This window comes from Rhea pennata, chromosome 2 (assembly GCF_028389875.1).
Source record: "Rhea pennata isolate bPtePen1 chromosome 2, bPtePen1.pri, whole genome shotgun sequence".
Lineage (NCBI taxonomy): Eukaryota > Metazoa > Chordata > Aves > Rheiformes > Rheidae > Rhea > Rhea pennata.
Window position 1 is genome coordinate 136,073,550 of NC_084664.1, and position 24,597 is coordinate 136,098,146.

Genomic DNA, 24,597 nt, shown 5'->3' on the forward strand with positions numbered 1-24,597 from the left:
GAAATCAAAGTAATCCAGAATAGAATAGGACAATGGAAATAATTATATCCCTGGAATGACTTTCATATGAGGAAAGAAAAACAAAATACATTCTGTATTTTCAGGTGAGAAGGAAGGTATGTAGGATAGTGTTATAGAAGCATACAAAATAACTGCTGGTAGAAAGAAAAGGCTAAGCCAATAACATTGAGAGATATTTTCCACTATTAAAAGAGAATATTTAAGTGAATAAGAGTTCCTAGATAATATTGAAATGGATAATAAAAGGATTTTTTAAATGTTAGACAGTCTAAGAGTTAGAAAAAGATTAAAAACTTCAGTCTCATGACAATCATTTTTGAACGGAAGCATGGCCTAAGCAAAGCATTGCATCTAGAAGGTCAGGTTTTCAAAGATGAGACATTGTCCAAGGATAAAAACAGGAGCTGAGAGATTACAAAGTATGGCTAAACCCTATAGTATTTTGAGAATGTTGGTAAGTGCCTTGGTTAGATTTTCAATCACAAATTAAATATGAGCATGTATACTTTATTAGCATCAAGAAACCTGAAAATCTTCCCCAAGTCACAGATAGCCAAATGGTGTTCTCCTTTGCGTAAGTCCTAAAAGTTGGACTTTACCAAGGGAATCTGAAGTAATTTTAAAACTTTTTTCCCTTTTATTTTTATTTTTTTAACTAATGATACAGCTGAATGACTTCATCTGAAACCAAGCTGGTGAAAATCATTGTTCTTTGATTACAAAACATGCGATAAACTTCTTCCAATAATGACAAATTGTATCAGAAGATTTATTTTTAGATTAACTTAAATATGTTGGGACACTTTTGGAAGTCTGCCTGCTGGGAGTCTGTGACGAATTTAGCCTGAGCAATGTGGAGATGCAGGGTTGAACAGAAACTGCTTTGGTTTAGCTTTACACTCTGAGAAGGTTATTGACATAATGCTTATTACTGGATAACAAGCTTACAATATAATCTACTTTCTTTCTTTTACTATGACTAGATCATATTAGGAGAATTTCTGAAGGATATAATGGAAAATGAGGAGGAGAGAAAAAAATGAAAAACTACACAGAGGACACCCTTTCTTTCTTTCCTTTTTTTTTTTTTTTTTAATAGCTGGATCTAAATACAAAGTCCAACTCCCACTTTTAGTTTCAGTAATCTCAAATACTTGGGGTTTTCAGATATCTTGTTCTACTGCAGACTGGTTTTGAGATAGGGGCCACCTGTTGTATTTGAAATTGGTGGTGAATTTGATTTCCAAAATACCACCCACCTCTCTGTCCTCAAGCGAGCTATTCTAAGTTTTCAGTTAAATTTATTCCCTAAAAATAAACACTCTGCAAGATCACAAAATCTACAGAAACTCAAACATATACAGGATACCATGGGGACCGACATGTCTCCATTTTGGCCTATGTCTGTGGCTAAATAGATCTGTCACATTGTTTATAGATATATATAAATTTTTTTTTAGGTAAGTGCAACAATCTCAGCCGGAGCTGCCAATAAATTCCTTAAATAATTTCTAAAAAAGCTAAGACCCTCCAACACTAGCATTCAATTGAATTTTTTTTCAACAATATGGAAATTTAAAGAAACTTTCTACAGATAAGTAATTTCCAAATTCAGCTATGGATAAATGTCTGAGTTTCTTCTTTTCCACAACAGGAAAGTAAAGAAATAGAAACTTTTAGGTGAGTGCTTACTTAATCACAACAGAGATATCGCACAAATATCTCTAGGACTGTAAATGTTCTTCACTTGTAGAGAATAAGGAAGCACTAGATAGAGATCATAGCAGTTCTTTGCATAGATTATCAAAGATTCATGATTATCTCTTTATTACAACTATTCATTTCTCATACTACTTTGAAGATTATTTGACTGAAGATTAACAATTTCTTTTGGTTTGGGAGTATGAACGGAAACAGAGGTAGTCTCAGCTATGGAGATAGTCTCTCCATAGTCTTGGCTTCTAATTTTTATTCCTATTCTGAGACCCTAAAATTCCCAGGATGCAAATATTATGCTTGGGATTGTGTGTCCAGATCTGAAATTTTAAGAAGTCCAGTAAAAATGCTCTTCTCATTATCTACAAGTATTACAGCTATTTCAAAACATATAAAAAAATGTAAAATTTAAGTTGACTTAAATACATTCCTGCCACTGATAAAGAATAACATAGCTGCAACTCAGAGATCGTATTATTGAAGGACTTTCTAAGCTTCCACATCAGAAATATTACTTATAAAAGGATATGTACCCCAAGTATAGTGACATACAAATATGTTCTAGGGTGTCCCTCAAAAAAAAATTATACTTTGAACAGTGTTGAGCAACAGATAATGACATCGTCAATGAAGTACACACAAAGTCCAAACCAGATAATTCAGAAGTCATATTGACCCCGTGGGAAATTATGTTTAAAAACAAATGTCACAGAATGTGCCCAGTGAAAAGCCACAGCTCTTTTCAAAAGGAAGTTTTGTCCTTTGTCCTGTAGAAGAAAATTGATCTAGAGTGTCTACTGGGTTTACATTAGTTTTCATAACTTAGGTTAGCTGCCCAAGTACTCTTACCCACAGCCTAAGGGAATGAGGGAATGTAAAAATTCAGTGGGGATATATCTTTATCCATGTAGTTATTCATTTTTCCTGGTTTTGAGTATGTGAGTTTTTTTTTTTTTTTTTTTTTTTTTTTTTTTTTTTATGTTGTCTGTCAGACTGCATAATAATATAGCTTGTTAAAATGTTTGGTCTAAAGTTGTATACTTCAGAGGACCAATGGAACAGTAGAGAAAGTTTTCTCATTAAAGTCTGGTTTCGTGACCTCCTAGTAGGAGAGAAATGAGGCATTAGCGTCCTCTTGAATGCTGACAAAAAGCTAGGCTTAATTCTCAAAATAATACACATATATGCTAGGAATTTACCTCCCTGGAAGTGCCTACTGAGTTCCTGAAGTAAATAACTGTTAATGGCTCAGACATTGTTGAAAAACTACAGATCTCCTGGGTTATGGGTCATTTTCATATTTTAACAAATTATGCAAGAAAAATATATCAAAACCTTTTTTTTAAAAGGAATACTCATTTATGCAATGCATCACAATTTATTATTCAGGACATTAAACTGTAAGTGGTCTAGTCTATTTCTTAGGCCACATTTGTTATGATAAACTTTATACTGAAGTGAAAAGAGTAAGAATAGAACTACAACTTCAAAGAAGTGACCTGCAGGTTACAGACACAGGGGCAAGTCCATTGACATTAGTGGAATTACCCCAGCAGAGATGCTGGCCTACTTGATTATAAAGACTTCAAAGGTGGATTAGATAATACAAGCTGGTACTTCTTTTTTTTTTCTTTCTTTTTTTTTTTTTAATAGCCAGAATCCCAGGGTAGACTATCAGATTATTATTATTATTATTATTATTTTGCTAGATACACAGAAGTTTCTGGCCCACTTTGGCTGTGAACTATAGGTCCAAGGTGGATTGAAAGTGTGGTGAAATACGGTTATAAGAAAAGAATTCCTGAACCAACTGACAGATATTTTCTTTCTTATAGCTGTAATTCCATTCTTATTACTGATGATTTTTAACATGTTGCAATGTAGTAACAAAACATGATAATTTTAGTCTATGAAATCCAAAATTTCTTATGAATTTTTTCAAAATCTTAATTAAGAACAAATTAAAAACACCTAATTAAATTGACTTGGCAGTTTTAATGACTGCACCAGAGTTTTGAAAAACTTCATTTAACACATGGAAGCTGTCTCACATTCCACACTTACCTTATTCTGTCATTAGGCCCAACATTGATTCCCCAAAATGTCAAACCAAATTGTTTCAGCTAAGGTTGACAATATGTGTGTCTGAGGATACAGAAAACATCCATCTGCTCAGTTTCTCTCTACTTCCTTCTTCTTTAAGGATTCTGTGGGCAAGTAATTACATCTTATTTAAAAAAGAAAAGAGCATTTGAAAGCAATAAAAGAAATACCTTTCATTTAAAAATAGAAGATCACTATCAAAAACACCTTGTAAGGATTTTTCCACCCACAATTCACAAAGCACTTAGCAGTATTACAAAGATACATTCCAGTTTTCAATCTGCCTGTATCTGTAATCTGAAAGCTGGGCAAAACCTGAATCTTAATTTTGGATTTAGTGTCACTGAAGAGAGGTCCCCTTGTTTTGCGAAGGGAGGCTCCAAGGAGTCGGAGGTCAACATTTATTAGTGCTGAAGAATGGATAGCTTGACTATATATATATATATGTGTGTATATTTTATATTATAATTCTTGATTGCTAATACTGAAATCAATCACCCACCCTCATTTTTATGGAATATGTCAATGCCAAATCCCTCTTTTCTCTGCTTTACAAAAATAGTGTTATTCTCTCACAGTAAAGATATTACAGGGGATAACAGGGTATGTAAACCAACTAGCAACACTGCTGGTGTCACTCTAATGGGTTGTTACTGAAAAGCTTCTTTGTGTGCATACCACGGTTCAGCTGGAAACAGTAAATGCACATTAGGGTGTCTGTATGGAAAAATATAAATCAATTAAAGAAATATGGACACTAGAGATATTAAAGCCTACAGCTTAATCTCTCTTGAAACAGTTTGTGAAAGACTTTAGTTCTCATCTCTCAGTGAATGGCTGGTTACTCACAAAATTGCTGTCTCAAGCAGAAACTATTAAGGAACTATATTGCAGCTGGATAATTAAGAGTCTTTATCTCTTTGTAAATGGGCCATAAGGCATTCTATTTCAGCTCACTAATGAGGACCATTTTATGGTATTCCTAAGTGATGTCTTTCAAATGCGCAGTGAATCGAAGTATTATTGTTGTTACCAGTCACTAAGGCTAGATTTATTGGGAAACAAACTTGATAACTGTTGATAATTTATTAGGAAGTAAATAATTATGCCCCTGAGAGGGTGAAAGCTCACTATGTTAACATTGTTTTCCAAGACCTAGTCAGTTCCTGCAGCGCTAAATGGGGGGAATTCTGTTATGATTTATTTAGTAAGTAGTTGGATAGCTCAAGTGTCCTTGTTATGCCATTGTTGGCTTTTCTTGCTTGAAAATCTTAGAGAACTAAATGAGAAATGCAATATTCTGTTAGCTGCTAAAAATTTTCTATAAATGTTAGTGTGAGGCATCTAATCAGCTACACACTTCCTCTTTCTTGCCCACATAAATATAGGCCTGAAATTCCTATATATAATGAACTTTAATATTCCTAATGAATCTAACACCGGATTGGTCTCTAGGCTATTAGAGTCAGCACAGCCCTATAAACTGTGGTTCATCGAGGCTTAGTAGTTACGCTGGTTTGTACTAAGAGGTTCACACACTCATTCAAGGCCTCTGATGAGCAGCGAGCAGGATGTATGCGGCCATGAAGCAAAAGGACTATTTTTGTTTTCATCATTGCTCCCTGCAAACAAACTCCTACCACTTCGCTGCCCAGTGGTTGTCAGGTCACAGGATGAATCAGTTCAGTGAGGTCTTCCAACGGAAAACTAAGCCTAGTTTCAAAAACGAAACAACTCACCCTCTACCAGACTGTCTGGTAGCTGCTTCATGCTGTAGCTATGGAGGTAGTCCACAAGCAACAGCACTGGGAAGAGCAGCGCAGCTCCTTCAAGTGATACCATGTAGTTATACTAGGTCTTGAGGAGGGACTATATGCTCCCTTAGATACTTAAAACAAAATGATAATAAAAAAACAAACAAAAAGCAAAAAAGACCCACTTATACTCGCATAACTTCACAGCATTTTCTGTTCTAATCATTCAATAGATGATTGTACTTGAAGAGATAAAAAATAGAACAGTTCTTCCCCAAATCCCCTTTTCTCCACCCCATCACCCGAGAGCTCTTTTTTCTCCCAACTTCTAAAATAGTCACATTAATTCAAAGTAAGCTCCTAAGTAAATCTTGAATAAATTTGACCTATCAATGGTCAAAATTAAAATACTATATTAAAAATTTTATCAAAGAACAGAGAGGAAATCACAAAAAAAAAAAAATATACCACAATATAATTCATGATGTGCTTAAATATTAGGCACAATTTTAAATCCCACATCTAAAGAAAAAGCCTTAAAAAGCAACAAAGACAGACATCGAATGTGTGGAATAGCATTTGTATAAGGATGCATTAGAAGTACTTCAGCCTATGAAAACCATAACTGAAGGAGAATGTGGTAGAAATGGCTTGCAGAGCTTGGATACAGAACTAGTAACTCTCTCTTCTAGTGAAAAATGAAGGGGCACCAACTGAAACAAACTTGTTAAAAGCTACCAACATAAGATTGTCCTTCACATAATATGTACATGGAATTTCTTGGTATGGGACACTGAATGATTAAAGATCACATGTTTTCAAGAAGTAACCGGAGAAATTCATGGAAAAAAGTTCATTCAGAGCCTATTAAATATAAGTATATTTTATCTGGCACAGAAAGTGCCTGTGCTATAAGTTTATAGAAATACTTGCCTGTTCTTATCCTCTTCCTCATTTGTCTGCTTTGGACATCTGTTCCTACTGAAGTCTCCTTCTCGGGCCAGGCGTCAGCCCAGCCTTTACAAAACCTTAAAGACCTCTAGGGGAGGGAAAAAGCTAAAAGAATAAGAGAAGAAGACAAAAAAAAATTATGGGGGGTAAGAAAAGAAAAAAATATGGAAGGGCAGTGAGAGTTGGAGGATTAAAAATACACAGAAATGGAATTGGAATGAGGCACCAAGCAGATCACCCCAGCAAAATCCACAGATCCCAGGATACCCCAGAGCTGGGAGACATTGTTCAGTGGTGCCCTACCTGGAGACAAGGAGGAATGGACACAAGCCCTACACTGTACTCGGTGGGCTCCCCTATCTAGTTCCCTTCTCATAGCAACATGACTAACCAGTTTGGCTCCACCACTTGTAGGGTCTCTGATTTTGAAGTAAGGTTATTGTACTAGTTGGAACTGTAGTGTGACTTGGTGCAGCTGCTCTCATGACTTCATTTGGCGTGAATGAGACCCTTAGTAATAAAATTTTATAAACTATAATCCATAAATTTATAATCTATAAACTTGATTCTACAGCTATAGCTTTACAGAAAAAGCCCCCCCAAAATCAGGCAGCAGACTGTGATTCCTTCTTCTCTTATTCTTAAAAATCTGCAAAGCCTGGTTCCCAAGACAGAAATATTTTATTCCAATATGTCAATTTTTTTTTCCGTTTTCCATTTGGCAGATTCAGAGGAACCCCACAAAAAAATATTACTTTGAGCATTTTAGTGAATGGATACTTTGCAGGAAGAAAAATATATATCCAAACTCTAGTCCTGAACTTTCTACCATGTTCACAATAAGCAAACCTAAGCATGTAAACATGCACATGCAATGCCTTATCTGAGAAGGCTGCCAGGCTCCAAGACATCCAAAAGGAACTTTCATATTGGTGTTGAAAAGTAATGCTCAGACTTCATGGACTTGAAAATAAAAGAGCGTATTAACACAGGACGAAACATAGTTGACCTTGCAGAAGGTTTTAAATCAGGTTGGAGCCGTTTGTCTTTCTCTGTAATGATTTAGGATTGGGTGCTCTATGCATATAAGTTCACACTTAAATCTTTTACTTAGATAGCTAGATACAAAAAAAGAAACCTGAACTGCTGCTGTTTTATATAAAGAACTGTAATAATTTTAATTTCATAGAGCTGAAGCAACTCTCAACACATAGTAAGTTTCCTAATTCTTTTTTGTATTGTCTACATTAGGCAAAAGTGACTTTAATATCCTAAAAATACTTTTTGGAGAGGAAAATAATATAATATATATATTTTATACCTAATCAGGTTAAAAAACAGAAAATAAACTTTTCAAGTCTTGTTTGACTGTAGAATCATAGAATCAGTAAGGTTGGAAGGGACCTCTGGAGATCATCTAGTCCAACCCCCCTGCTCAGCAGGGTCACCTACAGCATGGTAGACAGGGTTGCATCCAGCCGGCCCTTGAAGATCTCCAGAGAAGGAGACTCCACAGCCTCCCTGGGCAACCTGGTCCAGTGCTCCATCACTCTCACAGGGAAGAAATTCCCCCTCACGTTCAGGCAGAACTTCCTGTGCTTCAGCTTCTGCCCATTGCCTCTTGTCCTGTCACATGGGACAACTGAAAAGAGTTTGTCCCTGTCCCCTGGACACCCTCCCTTCAGGTACTTACACACGTTGATCAGATCCCCCCTCAGTCTTCTCTTCCCCAGGCTGAAGAGGCCCAGCTCTCGCAGCCGTTCCTCATGGGGCAGGTGCTCCAGCCCTCTGATCATCTTTGTAGCCCTACACTGGACTCTCTCCAGTAGCTCCATGTCTCTCTTGTCCTGGGAAGCCAGAACTGGACACAGGACTCGAGATGAGGCCTCAGCAGGGCTGAGTAGAGGGGCAGGATCACCTCCCTCCACCTGCTGGTGACATAGGGAGGGGCACAAACATGCTCTTATATTTTATCATTTTATTTTATCAAGTGATCTTTATCTAGGGAGTAAATCTCAGCTGAAGTGAGACTCCAGCTTTGTGCTTTTCCCTGTGGTTGTGCGTGTACCATTTGCAGCACAGTTATGGTGCTGCAGGATTGTCTGTTTCAGGGAATTATTGGACATCGCAGCCAGCTCTTAGCTACAGGCTCATGTCTGTTCTCAGTGGGGGTTGGTATATGCAAGACAAAGCCACTGAAATAACAGACTATACCTCTATCTATAAGTCAGCAGAAAATGCATGGCTGTAACTCTTTGCAAATTTTTCCTCCTCAAAACAAAAATAATCTTCACCGTTTCTTTATCAAATCTGTTTCTGATTCATGTTTCTAAGTCCAGGAACATATGTACATGTGTGGGCCATGTTCCAGGCCTCCATGCTTCAGATGCTGGACTGGATATTTTGGCTAACATCAAAACGTTCGTGATTTGATTCTTCTTAGCAAGCTGGGCAGCACTTACCATCGTGCCTGGAAATGTGGTGGTGCATGGTAGCTGCACCCACATGGCAGAGAGAGAGGTCAGAGATATGGGAGCTCTTATGAAAGTGTAGGATTCCCCATGTGTCTGGAACCACGACAAGATGGGGGCAAAATCTGTTTGCAGTCTAGATCCGAACATACTCTGCCACTTGGTAGTCCTCAGAAGACCCTGCCCTGGAATGCCACCGCTGCAGGCAGAGACCTCAGTTTACAAGCTTTACTGTTCTGATTTCTCTGAAGCTCTTGATCCAGGGGTAGAAATTTCCATCTCAGATGCTTTTGAAAGAGCAGCTAAAATTTAGTTCAAATGTAATTGCTCATAACATATTGAGAGAGACCTTTCCTTGTAGGCTTCAAAAGCATGAAGATTCTTTTGTAAGCATCTTTTAGGATATAGTGACTATTGAGCACAATAAGAAAATTAGCTGTAAATGAAACAAACTATGAAAATATAATAATTGACTAAGGCACTACACAAATCTGAATTTCTATCTATGTCATCACCATGGAACTTACAGCAAGAAACTTACAGCTGTCATTCATTTACTGGCAGTGTCACTAGAGGATATAAGACAAGCAATTTACTCAATCTTCACTGGTTTAGTGTATATGAATGTGATTATACTGATTCACTTAATGTAATAAACTGCAGTTTGCTTGTAAGCAATAACAAATATCCGAGTGTAATTAAAGAAAGTAAATTAAAATTAATACAACACCAATATCTAACAGAGACTTGAAGAATAGTGCGATAGCCATTTGTTTTTCTCAAAAATGCAATCAGAAATCCAAGGAAAAAAAAGAAATACATTAATTTAAAATAATATTTTTTCCAAATAAAGATAGGATTATTTTCATGCAAATAGGAAAAAATCTAGATATTGTATGTTTTAAATTTCTTGTTCACAGAAGAGAACTTTAGATTATTAAATATTTCACGAGTCACATAAGAGTTAGTCCATGTTTATTTAAAGCTGGGGAGAAAAATGGTCATCGTTTAAGATAGCTGTTAGGAGCTCATTTACCCTTAGAATAAGATAGCGGAAGAATAATCTCCTCCACGCACAGCTAACCATGGCTAAGGGGCTTCACTGGCTATTGTTTTAAGAACATCCCAGTGTGTCTGAGCTCTCTTATTTGCAAGCTCTGATAACTCTTTCTAAGAAAACTGAGGCGGCTGCAACCTCAGCCGCCGACCCGGCTGCCTAATGAAGGTGAATGCCCTGGCAGCAGGGGCAGCAAACAACTGCTCAGCCGCTGCAGCCCACAGCCCCCGGCTAGCCGAAACCCCGCTGATTCGGGTTTGTGTTCCTCGGCCCTGCCGGGAGCCGCACAGCCAAGGAGCAGCAAGAAAAAGATTCACCAGATGACAGGTAAACACAGGTAGCATAGCCCAAGGAGAAAGCTGACTGGGCTAAAAATTAACCAAAAGGCATTTAGAGATGCGGTGAAAAACATATTTCTCTTGTTCAGTTCATATGCTCCGGAAACCGGAACGTTACATATACGCAACATTGCTTCAAGGGAATCAGACTTCATCACCAATTTACTCATCCAGAAAAGGCAACAAAAAAGCTCCCTCTAGACCTCCAAATTTTGGCTTATTGTTCAGGTTTAAAAATGGTAACATTATTTTGTTTGACGGTGACTTTATATTTTTCTTTAGGTATATAAAATTTTGGTATGAGCATTGTATTTTAAAAATAGATAAACTTACATTATAAAACTGTGTAAATTCCATTAAAATCTTTAAGTTGTACAAAGAAATTTAATGACTACACATTTTGTTTTAGAACTTTTTTCTGAGTTCTTTTAATTTTTTATTATTGCTATTTACTTATCTACCATATGTCAGCCAATGCATCATTCAGGAACGTCACTAGAGGTATAAAGGATTCAAGGTCTATATAATGTTCTAGGGAAAACAATGAATCTGGAGCTGTAGTAGGTAGAATTGATTTGGAAACTCTATGGAATATTAAGTTAAACAAACAAGAGCAAACCTTAGAAAAAACATATTTCACCATAAAAGAACATGACCAGTAACATTCCTGAGTATTAATTTTCTGATAACTCTAGGCTATTCTTGCAAATTACAGTCTGATGTATAAAGGAAAACTGAACTTTGGGCTGGTCGTGCTAAATAAACTGTGCTGCAGTCCAGAATAGTTCAGCAGGAGCTTTGCAAGGAACTGAGCTTTCTCTCCAGTGGGAATGCAGACTCCTGAGTAAGGGAGGACTGACATCCAAGGAAAGCCGTCTTCTCTTGGCTACGGAGGCTCACTGAATAAAATCCACTGCTGCAAAGGAAGGGTATTGGATTGCTGGGAGTAGGGGAAATCTCAGGGCCACTTCTGCTGCTTATAGTTTCAGCCGGCTGATATTGAAAGGGCAGAAGGAACTGGGCATAGATATGGCATTTATCTTTCCTTGTCATCTTCATCTTTGACATCAACATCAGTTCAGTTATGATTTTTTTAGTCTCTAAGCACAAGGCAAAGTTTTCGTTATTAACCTACCTAAATATGCTTCCTACAGATCCATCTCCTTAGAGAGTTCTTTTCAAGTCTAACTCTAATTCATCTGAGATTAAAATCTTGCCTAAATTAGAATTTTATTTTTTAAGCAAATGAATTACATTTTCTTTCTTTTCTTTTTATCTCTTTCATGCAATAGGAACATACATAAATGCTATTAAATATCAAACTGAATATTCCTTGGTATTCCGAAAGGATGCTATTGAGCAGATTGACACTGTTTTCCTTGCAAAGAACTGTGCTACTAGCTATTGAGCTATTTACAATGTTGCAGTCTACTGTTAAGATTTTAAGTGCATGAACACATAATCCATTTTTTTCCCTGTTTATATTTTTAAAATAAACAATAGAAAAGTACAACATACAGAGAAATCAAGATCTTTAGGTTATGACAGTATGATCTTTCAAAAGTTAGATACTAGTAATTTAAGCAATTATTCATGAAATTTTTGCCTAACTTTCAGTTAAAAATGAATCAAATTCAATTCCCAGTATCATTGAGTAAATCTAATGTAGTTATTTCCAAGTATTTTGCAAAGTTTATATAGTGTCTAAATAGAGGTAGGGTGGTCTCGCTACATGTATTATAGATATTAAAATATAAGTACTTTAAGACTCAAGGAAATGAAGATACTGCCTCTACAAGACTAAATACATTTTTAGACAAGAGAGACTAATGTCTGCAGTTGAAATAACAGTCTTAGAGAAGTTCTGGCTGGAAGAATAGATCTAATCTTAAATCCCCTGAAATCAATGAGAGACTTTCTGTTAATTCCTTTAGGCTTTGGCTTCAGCCCCAAGTAATTATTCAGGCTGGACTTTGGCCACTGATGCTAACACCATCTGCTTACAAAATAATACCATAAAATCTTTAATTAACACAAATTGCTAAGACCTCAGTTCTGTGTTATCTAAAAAATGGCACCTTTGAGAGCGCATTGTTCCTGCGTGTCTTGCTGAGGACCCCATACGGTCCCATCGCAAAGGGAAGTGTGTCACCTACTGTGTTACGAGCACTACCTTTCTTTTCCAAATACGGCCAAGTTTCAAAGCAGTTGATTTTCCAATTGGAGTCCACATACAAGTATGTGAACTGGGGTTTATTTTTATTGATTTTATTGGAAAAAATAAGCTTACAACACAGAAATGGAAAGGAAAAACAAGACTTTTTTGTTAAAGTCCACTTTTAAAATAGCAATATAAAAGCCATAAAAGGGGGAAAAATATAACAGTCTGTGTAAAATGCCTACCTAGGGAGCAGGATAGTTGTGCAGCTCAAGACTGGGTTTCTCACTGGCTCTCTTTTTGGTTTTTCATGAAATTACTGAGGCAAAGCATTTAACATTTTTCTTTCTCAATTTTCCCACCTGTGAATACTACCTGTGATATTAATCCCACTTCATCTTGCAGCAATTTGCCATGCTAAAATATTGCTTTGAGGAACTCAGGTGGGAAGATTGTATATCAACCTGCAAAGCCTTGGTATTATTGCATACCATCTTACAGCCTGGATAGTCCCACATGCTGTGCAAGCTCTTTTGTGCACCATCATCATTAAGCACAAGATTTGCAGTGTAGGCCACTTCATTGAGAGTGAATAAGGCATACCTTACCCTACATTTTCAAGCCAAATATAAAAAAGATGTAGCTGTCACAGACGATGAGTGTGTCCGGAGGATTTAAATGCTGTTTCCTTATTGTAGGGATTAATGAAGTGCTGGCCTAGGCCCTGCACAGCACTTAAGGACATGTTTAGCTTTAAGAATCTGAGTAGACTGATAGATTTCCATGGGAATACTGATGTGCTTAAAGTATGTGTTGTTGGAATGAAGTCATATCCTTCGCTATCGTGTGGGATCAGGCTACTTTTGTTTGTAAAGAAACTCTCTCAGATTTTACTACTTTGGGTAACCTCCTGGTTGTTCAAGACTGTGATCTTCAAATATTTTATCCTCTTGATTTCTCAGCCCAGGCTGTAAGCATATAGTATATCTGTGATACACAGATTCAAGGTCTTTGCTGGTGTTCTAACGTTAATTATTTTCCTATACTCTGCCTTAAAAAAAGATAAATCCAGGGACTAAATCATACCTCTAAACAACTGACTTCAGTAGCACTCTTTTTTCTTTTTTTCCATGGGTAGCTTCTAGCAACTAGTATGTAGACAGGAAGATCATAAAATAATTCTCTGTCCTTCTCCGTCCCAAGCAAAAGTTAAAGAAACTGCTCTCTTGCCCCAAGCCCCTGAGCTGTTTAAAAGGCAGCATCTCCTGGAGAATGGGCACAGGCTCTCTCCTTGCAGTCTTCTGTGTTCCTGTCTCATGAATCTCTGGCTCAGATCACGGCACTGAACAAGCTTGTCTGCCCCAAGATGCTGTCACAGGCGTAAGGATGCTTGGCTATCTACCAGACATGCTGTTAGACAGGCAGGACACCTGCAGCTGTCCAGGGTTCAGAAGTAACCTGTTTACTTTATCATCAGCTGCAACGCAAGATGCTCTATTTAGGCATTTGTGTCATGACTTACTTGCTGTTTGACTGAGGAGTTCATATTAATCCTTTAGTAGTTAAAATTTGTCAAATGCACTAATTGTGTAAGGACCAAAGTACAGTTATTACTATGTAGGTTTCAAAGGACTAACTTGTCCTAAAGTGTTATTGCTCAATATAGTATTGCCTAAGGTTGCTGCTGTAACTTGCATTATCATTTTTTTATTTTGCAGTTTTACTAAAGAATGCAAAAAAGGAGGAAGAAAAGCCATTCAGAGACTGTGCAGACGTATACCAATCTGGCTTCAATAAAAGTGGTGTCTACACTATTTACATTAACAACGTGTCAGATCCTAAAAAGGTAAAATGTATCGTTGTATTTGTTTTGTTTATTGACACTGATGCTGCCTTGGCCTTAAGCGAACACTTCCAATCTTTATGGCAGTTTTAGTTCAGCAAATGATTGTACTGATATAAATAATCTGGGCTACCTTCAATTAAAAAAAATACAGTAGAGTGAAGCAAATGATAAATTATTTGTAGAGTATAATTCCAGTCATCCTTCTTTCTCATCGACAGAGAATCCTTCCTAAATTCCACCAGTCAAAAGCTGACTCGCTTCCTCCTGCCCTGCAAGTTCAGTTGAATCAGACAACGGTCAGAAATAAGTTTGTGTTACAGTTTAGAAAAGAACTAGTAAAATGCTGTAATGGGAGGCTGATGTGGAGATTATTTGGTAACACGGACGAAGAAGTACCAGAATTAGTTGTTTCTAAAGATACAGAAGACTTAGGGAAGGCTGCATTTCCTGTAGGGAGCAGGAAGGAGTCTCTTTGGCTGTGGAGAGCACAACATTAGCAGAGCTTGAGATGATGAAACATATACTTATCTACGCTTCTCTATAAAATGAAACATTCCTGAGATGTCTTTTAATGAAAACAAAGCATTAATCTGTAAGGAGGAACGGTTTCAGAAGGCTTTTGGGGCTAAGGTGGCTGAGCCAGCTATAGCTGGGACATGAAAGACTAACCTCAGGCTAACTTGTAGGTGGAGGAGTGCTAGCTCTCCCCTGAGAGAGCACTGTTGCAGTAGCCCCTGACAAGGCTGATGACTTGCTACCTGGGAGATGAAACTGCAGTGGAACATAGCAGTGGGCCAAATAGCAGAGAGGGAACAGTATATTTCTGATTAATCTATTTTTACTGTAGTAAAATGGTGACCCTGTAAACAGAAAGAGGCAATAACAAATGCTACAAATTTTTACTTTCTGTAACCAGTCTATGGCAAAATACTAATATATGTAAAAATTATTTCTAAAGTGAATTTGGTTTTATTACAGACCTTTGGAAACCTATAAATGTCAAGACATTGTAGTTTACTAAGGAATTAGAGTTCATTAAACCTTCAATAGAGCAAGAGTGGGAGAACGCTATGGGCGAAGGTCAGCACAACTCTGATGAAAGCGAATGGATAAATAATTGACATGATTATAGCAAAATACAGAGACCCCCTTAAGCTTTACTGAAGAAGACAAGAGGACAGGAGGTAGTGCCGTATAAGCTGTTCAGTTCAGAACACAGGTGCACCTTTAAAGTCTGGATTGAATATGCAAATTGGCAGTGGCTTATCTCAGAGTTATTTAGGTTCGTAAACCACTCCTAAAAGCTTTGTTATAATGGAAAATGATGATTATCTGAAAGCACTAGAGCAGTGCTGCTCCTGGTGCATTTAACTTAAATGTACTTCACTGGGAATATAAAGACAGTGACGCTATGGAAGCTACATGCCGTTTCTGATATATCCTTGTTTGCAGACACTGTTATCACTGAATAAAGCGGCACAACACGATTGATATCACTGCATTATTTTTTCCAGTAGGCTCTATTTTATTTTGCTTCCTCTTTTGACAAGAAAATGGAAGAGCATGTGCGAGTGTGGTGGGGGTGTTTCTGCTAGCACCTGTGTCAGCCCTAGCGATAATACAGTAAGAGCTGTTCCTGTGCACATTCATGCTAGTCAAGTGAGGATGCTGATTGCTTTAACAGATGGTTTTTTCAGACACTAAGGCTGCATTAACAGCTTGCAAGGTACTGCTGTGCAGAGATAGCTGAACTAACTCCTGCTGAGATAGCTTCAAAATCACATCAGCACAGCACTGTGCCAGGACTAATTAGCTCAGAGGTAGCACCACATCGACACAGTGAGATTGCATCTGGGACCCGTGCTGTAGCTTCATAGGTATTCCGGGGAGACATACCCACTCATTTAAAGCCAGTTCAGCTATCTGGAATACCACAGTGTGATGCACCACACCACTAAGTCTTAAGTAAGTCTTAATAGATTGTTACCTCCTGTAATATCTGCAGCCACTGGCAACTTTCTCATTTATAGCAATTTGACGCTTTAGGTCACAAAAATGTTCTCATTTCGTGTTATATTTCCTAAGAGATGCTTCTTAGAATCCAGACATTCAACAGAAAATATCCCTTGATCATCTGTTACTGTCAGTTCTCCTAGTCTTTTGGCATTTATATCTTCATATATTTGTAGAGCATTATCCTCCGTACTTACAACTCTGTGCCATTTATATGCCTCATCTGCATATGCTTGATTCTTTGCATATTTTAAACAATCCTCCCATTTACTCTCCACTTACAAAGTTAGACTGAAATCTTTCTTTCATGCCTCTGTCTTCAACAGTTCATTAACTTAAAATGTTTTCCAAACTTCCACCAAAAATTAGTGACTCATTTCTATTTGAAAGGACCTTAAAAATATTCTATATTTTTTAGACGGGAAAGAAAAAGATAGACTGAAAGCATTGAGCTAACTAGAACAGCTTATTTTGGTGTTATTGAGTGTGCTTGTGTGTGCGCCTGTCTTGCCTGATGGTGCGGATGGATGATGGTGCCCAAGCCACCGTGTGAGCACAGGGGAGAAGAAGAGACCTCTGGGTCACCTTGCGGAGTGAGAGCCGGCTGCAGGAGAAAGTACCTTGGTTGTAGGGCAGAAGAAAGGCTGCAGCAGAGGGGTTGTTGCCATTTCAGGAACCAAAGGAGGCTGGAGGACGACTGGGCTGAGTACCTGTGGCACCTCTGAACCTCCCTGTGGCAGTCACCGTGTGTGTATCTGCCAGAGATTTAACTCACTAGATGTGTGCAGGCTCCAGGTATTGTGGGGCTTGTGCTCCTGACATGGTCTGCACCAGGCGTGGTGCCTGCATAGCAGAGATGCATTCCCCCAATCTTAAACGGCTGGTCTTGAGCTTTTTGCTGCAAGCCAACAATTAGACACACTAATTCTTAATGGGCAAGCACTTAAAATGCAACACATATCTCTTTTTATTTATTGTAAAATTGTGCTGAACTCTAAATGGTTATTACAAAACTTATAATAATTTAATTCATGCAATTAAAATATGTATAAATAATCCCATGTATGTTATTTAGTAGCTTGGGGTTTTGTTTCTATGCATTCAAGGAAGCGCAAATGTGCAATGCTTTGGAGGTCCTTTAAATCTAAATCAGGTCTTTTTTACTAACGATAGAATCTAGAGATGCATAAAAATTCAAAGCCGCTTTTCTTTGTCCTTATAGCTTTTGGTAGAGTATTAAACATCAGAATATGTTAAAAGGTGTTGAATGGCTCAGTGCCTTGACCTTGTCTGGGACAGAAGCCAGTCCAGGACATGTGTTAGTCAGAGTCATGCATAGCCAGCATCTATAATCAGCTTGGCAGTACTGTTAATACAGCAGGTGTTTGTGTCTACTACCACAAGAACACCAGACCTCACGATGATGGTTAGTGAATAATGTGGTGCTGTAAATCTTTCTGTCACTGTGCGGTTTTCTCTTGTAATCTGCTATATCATTCAGAAAGCATCAAAGTATTTTTATATGTATTTTATTATATTTTAGTACAAAAAGACATTTTCTGAATCTTTACTATTAGTGTTCCTAATATAGTTCAGGATTTAATGTATTAAAAATTGGCAGTAGTTTCCTGGAAGCTTGAGAAGACTTATAAGTGAATCCATCATTTAGAAATTCTCACTGTAAATCAGACTAAAGAAATTAAATCCTGTAGATAAATGTTTTGACTCACAGTGTCTTCCCTGAAGGAGTAATAGGGCCAAAATGTTTGTCTAGCAAATTGTGGGTTTTCTTGTGGTTGCCCAAAATCAAGTTCACATGTTTGCACTATTCAGTATTCAGTTTCCTTCCTGTACCTATGCAGGGACTTAGCGTGGCTGGAGTAAATTAAAACAAAAATACTTGCACAGGATTACTGTGACAATGTGTGAGAGCAGAAAAGATTTGAAACTATTTTGCCTGAGGGTGAAAAGTGGTTCTCTAGTCAACTAAGGGAGGAATCTTTATTTAACTGAACTGGTGACCTTCGATGTGGTGAAGCAACTTGGAACTTTAAATTATCGGCCACTGTTGAATGAGTTGGCTCTGCACTTGTTGATGTGAATGTCAAAGGCAGAGCGTATTGGTGGCACCTCTTCAACCTTACAAACTGGCATCTTACTTTAGAAGGGGGATATGACTGTTCAAGGGCATACTAAAGTGAAATTTAAGGTAGTTGCAGTGCCAGTATGGGATGGATGAGTACATAAGAATGAAAATTAAGAAAATTTGCTTCAGTGAGTAACCCCAAGAAACTTAGTCAGGTCTTAAAATCCAGTGTCATACAAAAATAGGAGCGCTAATGAGTACTATTCCTTGCCCAATAAGAAAAAAAAATGAATGGATAAACTGTATTTCATAATATTCCGTAATTTATCTTTTGTAACTGAAGAAGGATAATATAAGAAAAGTAAAATGAATAAATGAAAATGAAATATCCATTTTAATTGTTATTTGGATTATTCAAGATTGTTAGTAGATTTCAGTTGACATAATAGTCTTACATCAAGCTTTAGCAAAATTGTTGGGGCATAAATTATCCTTAATATATAGAACTTCAGTATCTAATTTAGAATTTTATTAGTCGAATTGTGGTAGGAGATGATCTTAAGGTTCTTTATTGGTCTTCTGAGTTTATCCAGGAAACCTCTTTTCTTAAACCTGATCTCATCAGTGTTCTTTTTCACCTGTAAAGCAGATTAGACTGAGATAGATGACCCATGTTTTTGGTACTACCTGACACACAGAGCAAATCATAATTGTAATTATGTGAATTATAATACAGAGCAAAATCATAACGGAGCATTTGCCTCTGTGCTACATTTTGAATTCCATGAATTGGTATTTTCTGTCTTTCTTAGAATGATACTCTGCTACAAGTGCTACAAAATATTACTGAATGTAATATTAATTATTAATTAATAATTCTGAAAGCTGAGGATGCTGAGGAGGATGACAGAGCTTGTCAGAGTGGTCAGGTAATGTGCTGGAAGCACAGGAGACATTGCTGTGTGAATCCCAGTGGACACAGGCAGAGCTATTGTAATGAAGGGACTGAGGATACCATCGGGGCATAGGGGTGAATCTGTATGAAAACCAAGTTCTTTAATTCCATTATTCACAAATACTTTTTTTTGTCCTCTTTCTCTCTCTGAGTTGACAGAATTCTAACGCAAGTTTCTTCTTCTTCTTCTTCTTTTTTTTTTTTTTTTTTTATTGCTACATAGGTCTTTTGCAACATGGAAATTGCAGGAGGAGGATGGACAGTTTTACAACATCGAGAAGATGGAAGTCTGGATTTCCAAAAAGGCTGGAAAGAATATAAAATGGTAAGGTGAAAAATGTGGAATAGCATTATAGTTCATAGAAGTACTGTATTTCATATAGTACTTCCCATATTCTTCAGCAGATACTTCTCCCTGTAACACTATGATGTAGTCCTACACTCTTTTATGAGCTACATTTTGTGATTATTGGTACTATTTAAAATAACTGTATTCTCTGTACTTAGTTGTGTATTTTTCTGCATGACTTAGAATTGCATTCAAATTGATGAGATTTGAATGAGATTACAACCGGGCCATGCCTAGGCATATGCAGTGAAGATTGCTGCTGTCTGAACCTTGGAAGTTTTGACTTATTCTGATGTTAAGCAGTGATAAGTATCTGATGATGTTCCTCATGCATGGATATTTTCAGCTGAGGAGAACTCTTTTAAAACTTGGAGCATCTCAGATAGGAATGACAAGTTATACTGGGGTTTATCCCAAGCCACACAATGCCTCTGCCAATCAATCCAATGTACTGGAAATGATGATACTTCAAATAGGGTCAAAAGAAAATAAATAACTTACAAAATTACAGATGACATGATTTCAGCAGGCTGTTTTCCTTTTCCAAGTCCCCCCCCCCCCCCCCCCAAAAAAAAAAAAAAAAGCAACTTCAATATAAATAACTTCTGAGTTTTTTGTTCCCTATCTGATTCCTTTCAAACTTCCTGATGGAGCTTCTTTCCACGAGTCCCTGAGGACAAGCTTTGATTTCTGTGAATTCTGTAGCGACATTCCCATTGCAGTTTCTAGAACTATTATCAGTCTGGGATAGGAAAATCTTTTTCATAGCAGTTTTTAAAAAGCACTGCCTGAAAGAGAATTTAAAATAGTTTTTTTAAAAAAAGGAAAGGAAAGTTCAGTAAAAATTTCTATGGGGGAACATTCTATTACAGACCTTGTCATTTCAGTAAAAAAAAATGGAGTATCAGATCATTAAATTGAAATGTTATTTGGGACTTTACAGATACTTGTATTTCAACTTTTGTTTTACATTACTTGATAATATAAATGATAAGGGTAAAACTAAAACTTTAAGACCTTGTAGTCAGACTCAGAGCCATGCTACTGTGCATAACCAGATGACGTAATCTATTTCATAAAATATGTAAGGTAAAATAAGATTAGAATAACAAGCAGATATTTTTGAAGGGATTTTCAAGGTTTAGAATCAGGTTCCTTTTGGAGTTTTAATTTAGCAGGAAATTTCAAAACTGATGACTTGATTTTGGTAAAATAAAATGGAACAAATATATAACATTGATTTATTTGGGGGGAACTAGAAACTTGAGGATTCTGTAAGTTCTGTTTATAAGTAAGTTGGAATTTGTACATGCAACCTAACTCACACAGCATATGTATGCTGTTTTAATTTATGAATACTGTATGAACTATTGACGTTTGCTCAGTTTGGTTCTCCTATGTTTTTCCTTAGATCATTTAATAAGAACAGCCCTTCTTTTTAAAGCTTTTCCATGTGGGAAAAATTATATATATCCCTTCACATAGTCACTGATTTTCATCATTTTTTTCTTTGAAACAGCTTGAATATTTTCAGTATTGGTTTGTGGGGATTTTGTGTAGTTCCAGCAGTCCAAGTTAATTTTGTTTCCCTTTAGGAAAGCCATAGTCTTCTAGGAGACCTGTTACTTCTACCAAATAAAAAGGATGTATTTTGTACTTTCACTTGTAAGTCATGAAGAAGGATGGGATATAGGCTTGTCTCTGCTCGTTTGAGCTTTTTCACCAAGGTAGCTAGCAGAAGCCCCCAGCTGTGATTATACATACCATCAAACACTGGGTGAGCTGGTCTGACGCAAGTTCTGCATGTTACTGGAATTGTGTCTGAGCTTCAAGGCAGGAAAACCCCTGCCGTAATAGCCCACTGTTCAGCCAAGGTCTTTTGGATCACATCACCACTCCTTCCTGGCACATCTATCCAGGGTTTCTTCCAATGGAAATAGGATATTGCAGCGGGGGGACATGAAGGTACATGGTCATGCTTGGAGTGGCTAAACTTAAAATGTGGTGCCTCAACCCATAGTTCAGACACAACTTTTCAGATTTGCCAAGACATTCTTGTTGTGTTTGTATCTCACTAGGGCTCCAAATCTAACAAAAATTAAAAAAAAAAATCATAGCAATTTAATAACAGTAAGTCTCTGGGGCCTCTGTTACTTGCAATATGTTTACTTATTGGAGAAGAATCTGCAGAAATGTTAAACTGGTCAGAGTTACAAGTAAGCGCTGATTGCCTGTTTCTGAGCTGGGTGGGAGCTTGGGCCACTAACCTGAAATATGGTGAGTGCCTTCAGCTCACGTGGAAGTACAACAATTCATGTTCAGCATGCTTTCCAAACATCAACACAGGAAACAGGTTAGAGATATAAAGCAGCTATAAATCTTTCAGAAGTGGGAAATATATTGCTCAAGCTAAACTTAAACTGCCACAACATCAGTGATATTCTGGTAAGAGTGGCACTTTTTCTCCTATTCTTTTGAGTCCATTTCCACTAGTGCCCAGTCTGCATTGTGCAAAATCAAGTTAAACTTTCTTTGGTATTTAAACAATAGCTAATGAAAATAAATCCTCTTACATGGTTTTATTCCACTATACAAGACTATCTTCTTCCTTAATGTATGTGTTTTTCAGTAACATTTGGTTTTGGTGTCAGTCTTATGTAGTGACGTAATCTGTATCGTTGTTTCTAAGAACTCATTCCTGACTACAAACTCTCTTGAGCCATTTTGATTTTGTGCATTCAGATTTACAAATTGGAAGAGGTTCAGAAGAAACCCTATGACTTGATCCCCCCATTCTTTTCTTACTGGTATTTACGACATCTGCTCTCTCACATTTTGCAACTGTGATTCTCCATTGTGCTGTTTGCTGCTTATCAGAAACATTCAAAGATGAACATCAAATAATTTCTGCTGTAACAGTAGCCAGGATCAGCATGAAACTGATTTCTACCATTCATATTTCTTTGTTTGGAGTGGGAATGCAAAACACTGTTAACATTTTGACCTCTGGAAGGAGAATATGTTGTAAAACCTATATCTTACTATCTGCAAATCTGAGCCACTTTTAGAAAGGGGGTTTCCAAAGGCTGAATTTCTAAGACATGGTTTCTGGCATTTATTAGGCAGTTATTAACAATAATGAAATCCAAACAAATTATTAGCTCATGTAGTAACTTGGCTATTGAGACTTCTTGCTCAAATTCCAGTTTTTCAGTTCTTGGATGAGTTCACCTTTCCCAGTCACTGTCTCCATTTTTGCCAGATCGGGTGACTGAATATTGGATTCACTATTCCTTAGCTTTTTAGCACATCTAGTTTAATAATTTCCATAAATTTCACAGTTATTCCACACTCAAAAGCCAAACATTTGCTATCAGTTCCCTAGGGGCTTGCTGGGAGGCATGTCTATTGGGGGCTTCCTCAAACTTTTAAAGTTATTTACTTGCTTTCTGTCATTGGAGAAAGACTCTCAATAGGTATATGAAATCGTGTGCCTTGGTCAACCTACAACATTCATTTCTCTAGCCTTTTTTGTTTTCCTACATGTCAGCATTTAGTTGTACTGCATGTCTCAGTTGATAGAGTATTGCTATTTTCTCTTCTCTTATAAAAGAAGGCTATCACCTTTCTAATCTTTCGTAATGTCATGGGCTAGATTAGGATTACTTGTACATATTAGATTCACAGCTGTATTTCTAAGCTTCATGGCAACCACCTCCTATCTTCCTGATTAGCAGCAGGTTCTTCTTTTGGTTGTTTGCGGCAGTACCGAAGGTCAGTGGTAAATCCCACCGTCCTTACTCTCACATTGCTGATAGTGATCTGAGAGTTGAACACCAGCTTAGTGCTTAAAACAAGTCTACCACCCACTTATCTTAGAGTCATCACCAGCATCTGCATGTGCCTGAAAAGCACGTCTACAAAACCACTTCCATTTCAGTTGAGATTTCTTCCATTTCTCTTCTTTTAACTGATAGCAGCTGACAGCTATTTCTGATAACCGAAAGCTTTTGGTAAGATTGACAGCTAGCTCCATGGTGCCTATTTGGGATGATACCAGAGCGGTACAATTTACATTTTTTCCATGGCCTAGATTCTGCAATGCCCTAAGAGTTGGACGGCAGAAAGGTTACTAGAATTATCTCAGAAAATATTTTGGGAAGTAGTTCTAGTGGGGATTTTCATTATGTTAACTGGAATAATCTGACCTTCCCAGTGAATTACAATTAGGATAACAAGTCCTGTGATCCATGCCTTCTACTTACCTGAAAACAGCTGGCTTCATCTTTGACCTATAAGCCACAGACTTCCTTCTAGGTATGATTTTTTTTTTTTTTTTTTACCATTTTTAATATTCATGCTACAGTTTACCTTTATACAGAAGATCTATCTTGAGTTGAGGTCTCAGACAATTCCTGAAGCACTTTCTGGTTCCTGACAGTCAGGTTGTTAGTCACCTCATGTGTTCATCTTGCCAGTCCTTGCAAGTCCTACAGACTGCAAACTGTATTTAGGCTTCTTGGTCTGCCTGAACAAAGATTTATTTTTTACTGCCATCTCTCAGTCCATTCTGAAAGTTTCCAGATGTTGCTTAAATTTAATTCTTATTTGCAAAAGTGTCCAGCATTTGTCTCCTAATTCCTTTTGTGGTCTCCAGCTGTTTTAGCTCTTGTTTTAATTCCTTTTGTGAAAGTTTCAGTTCCAATTTTCAGTTTTCTTATAGTTCCTTCTGTCCACCTTTCCTGTCTCTAAGCTCTACCATTATTTGTTCCATATAGC

General features: G+C 37.3%; 1 protein-coding gene across 1 annotated transcript in view; it reads left to right on the forward strand.

The window, feature by feature from the left end:
* Positions 1 to 24,597, forward strand: part of ANGPT1 (angiopoietin 1) — a 163,460-nt gene that overhangs the window by 86,816 nt on the left and 52,047 nt on the right. The window contains exons 5-6 of the mRNA XM_062568260.1: positions 14,288 to 14,415; positions 19,693 to 19,794. Coding sequence (XP_062424244.1) covers positions 14,288 to 14,415; positions 19,693 to 19,794 — 230 coding nt within the window. The remainder of the gene's footprint in view (positions 1 to 14,287; positions 14,416 to 19,692; positions 19,795 to 24,597) is intronic.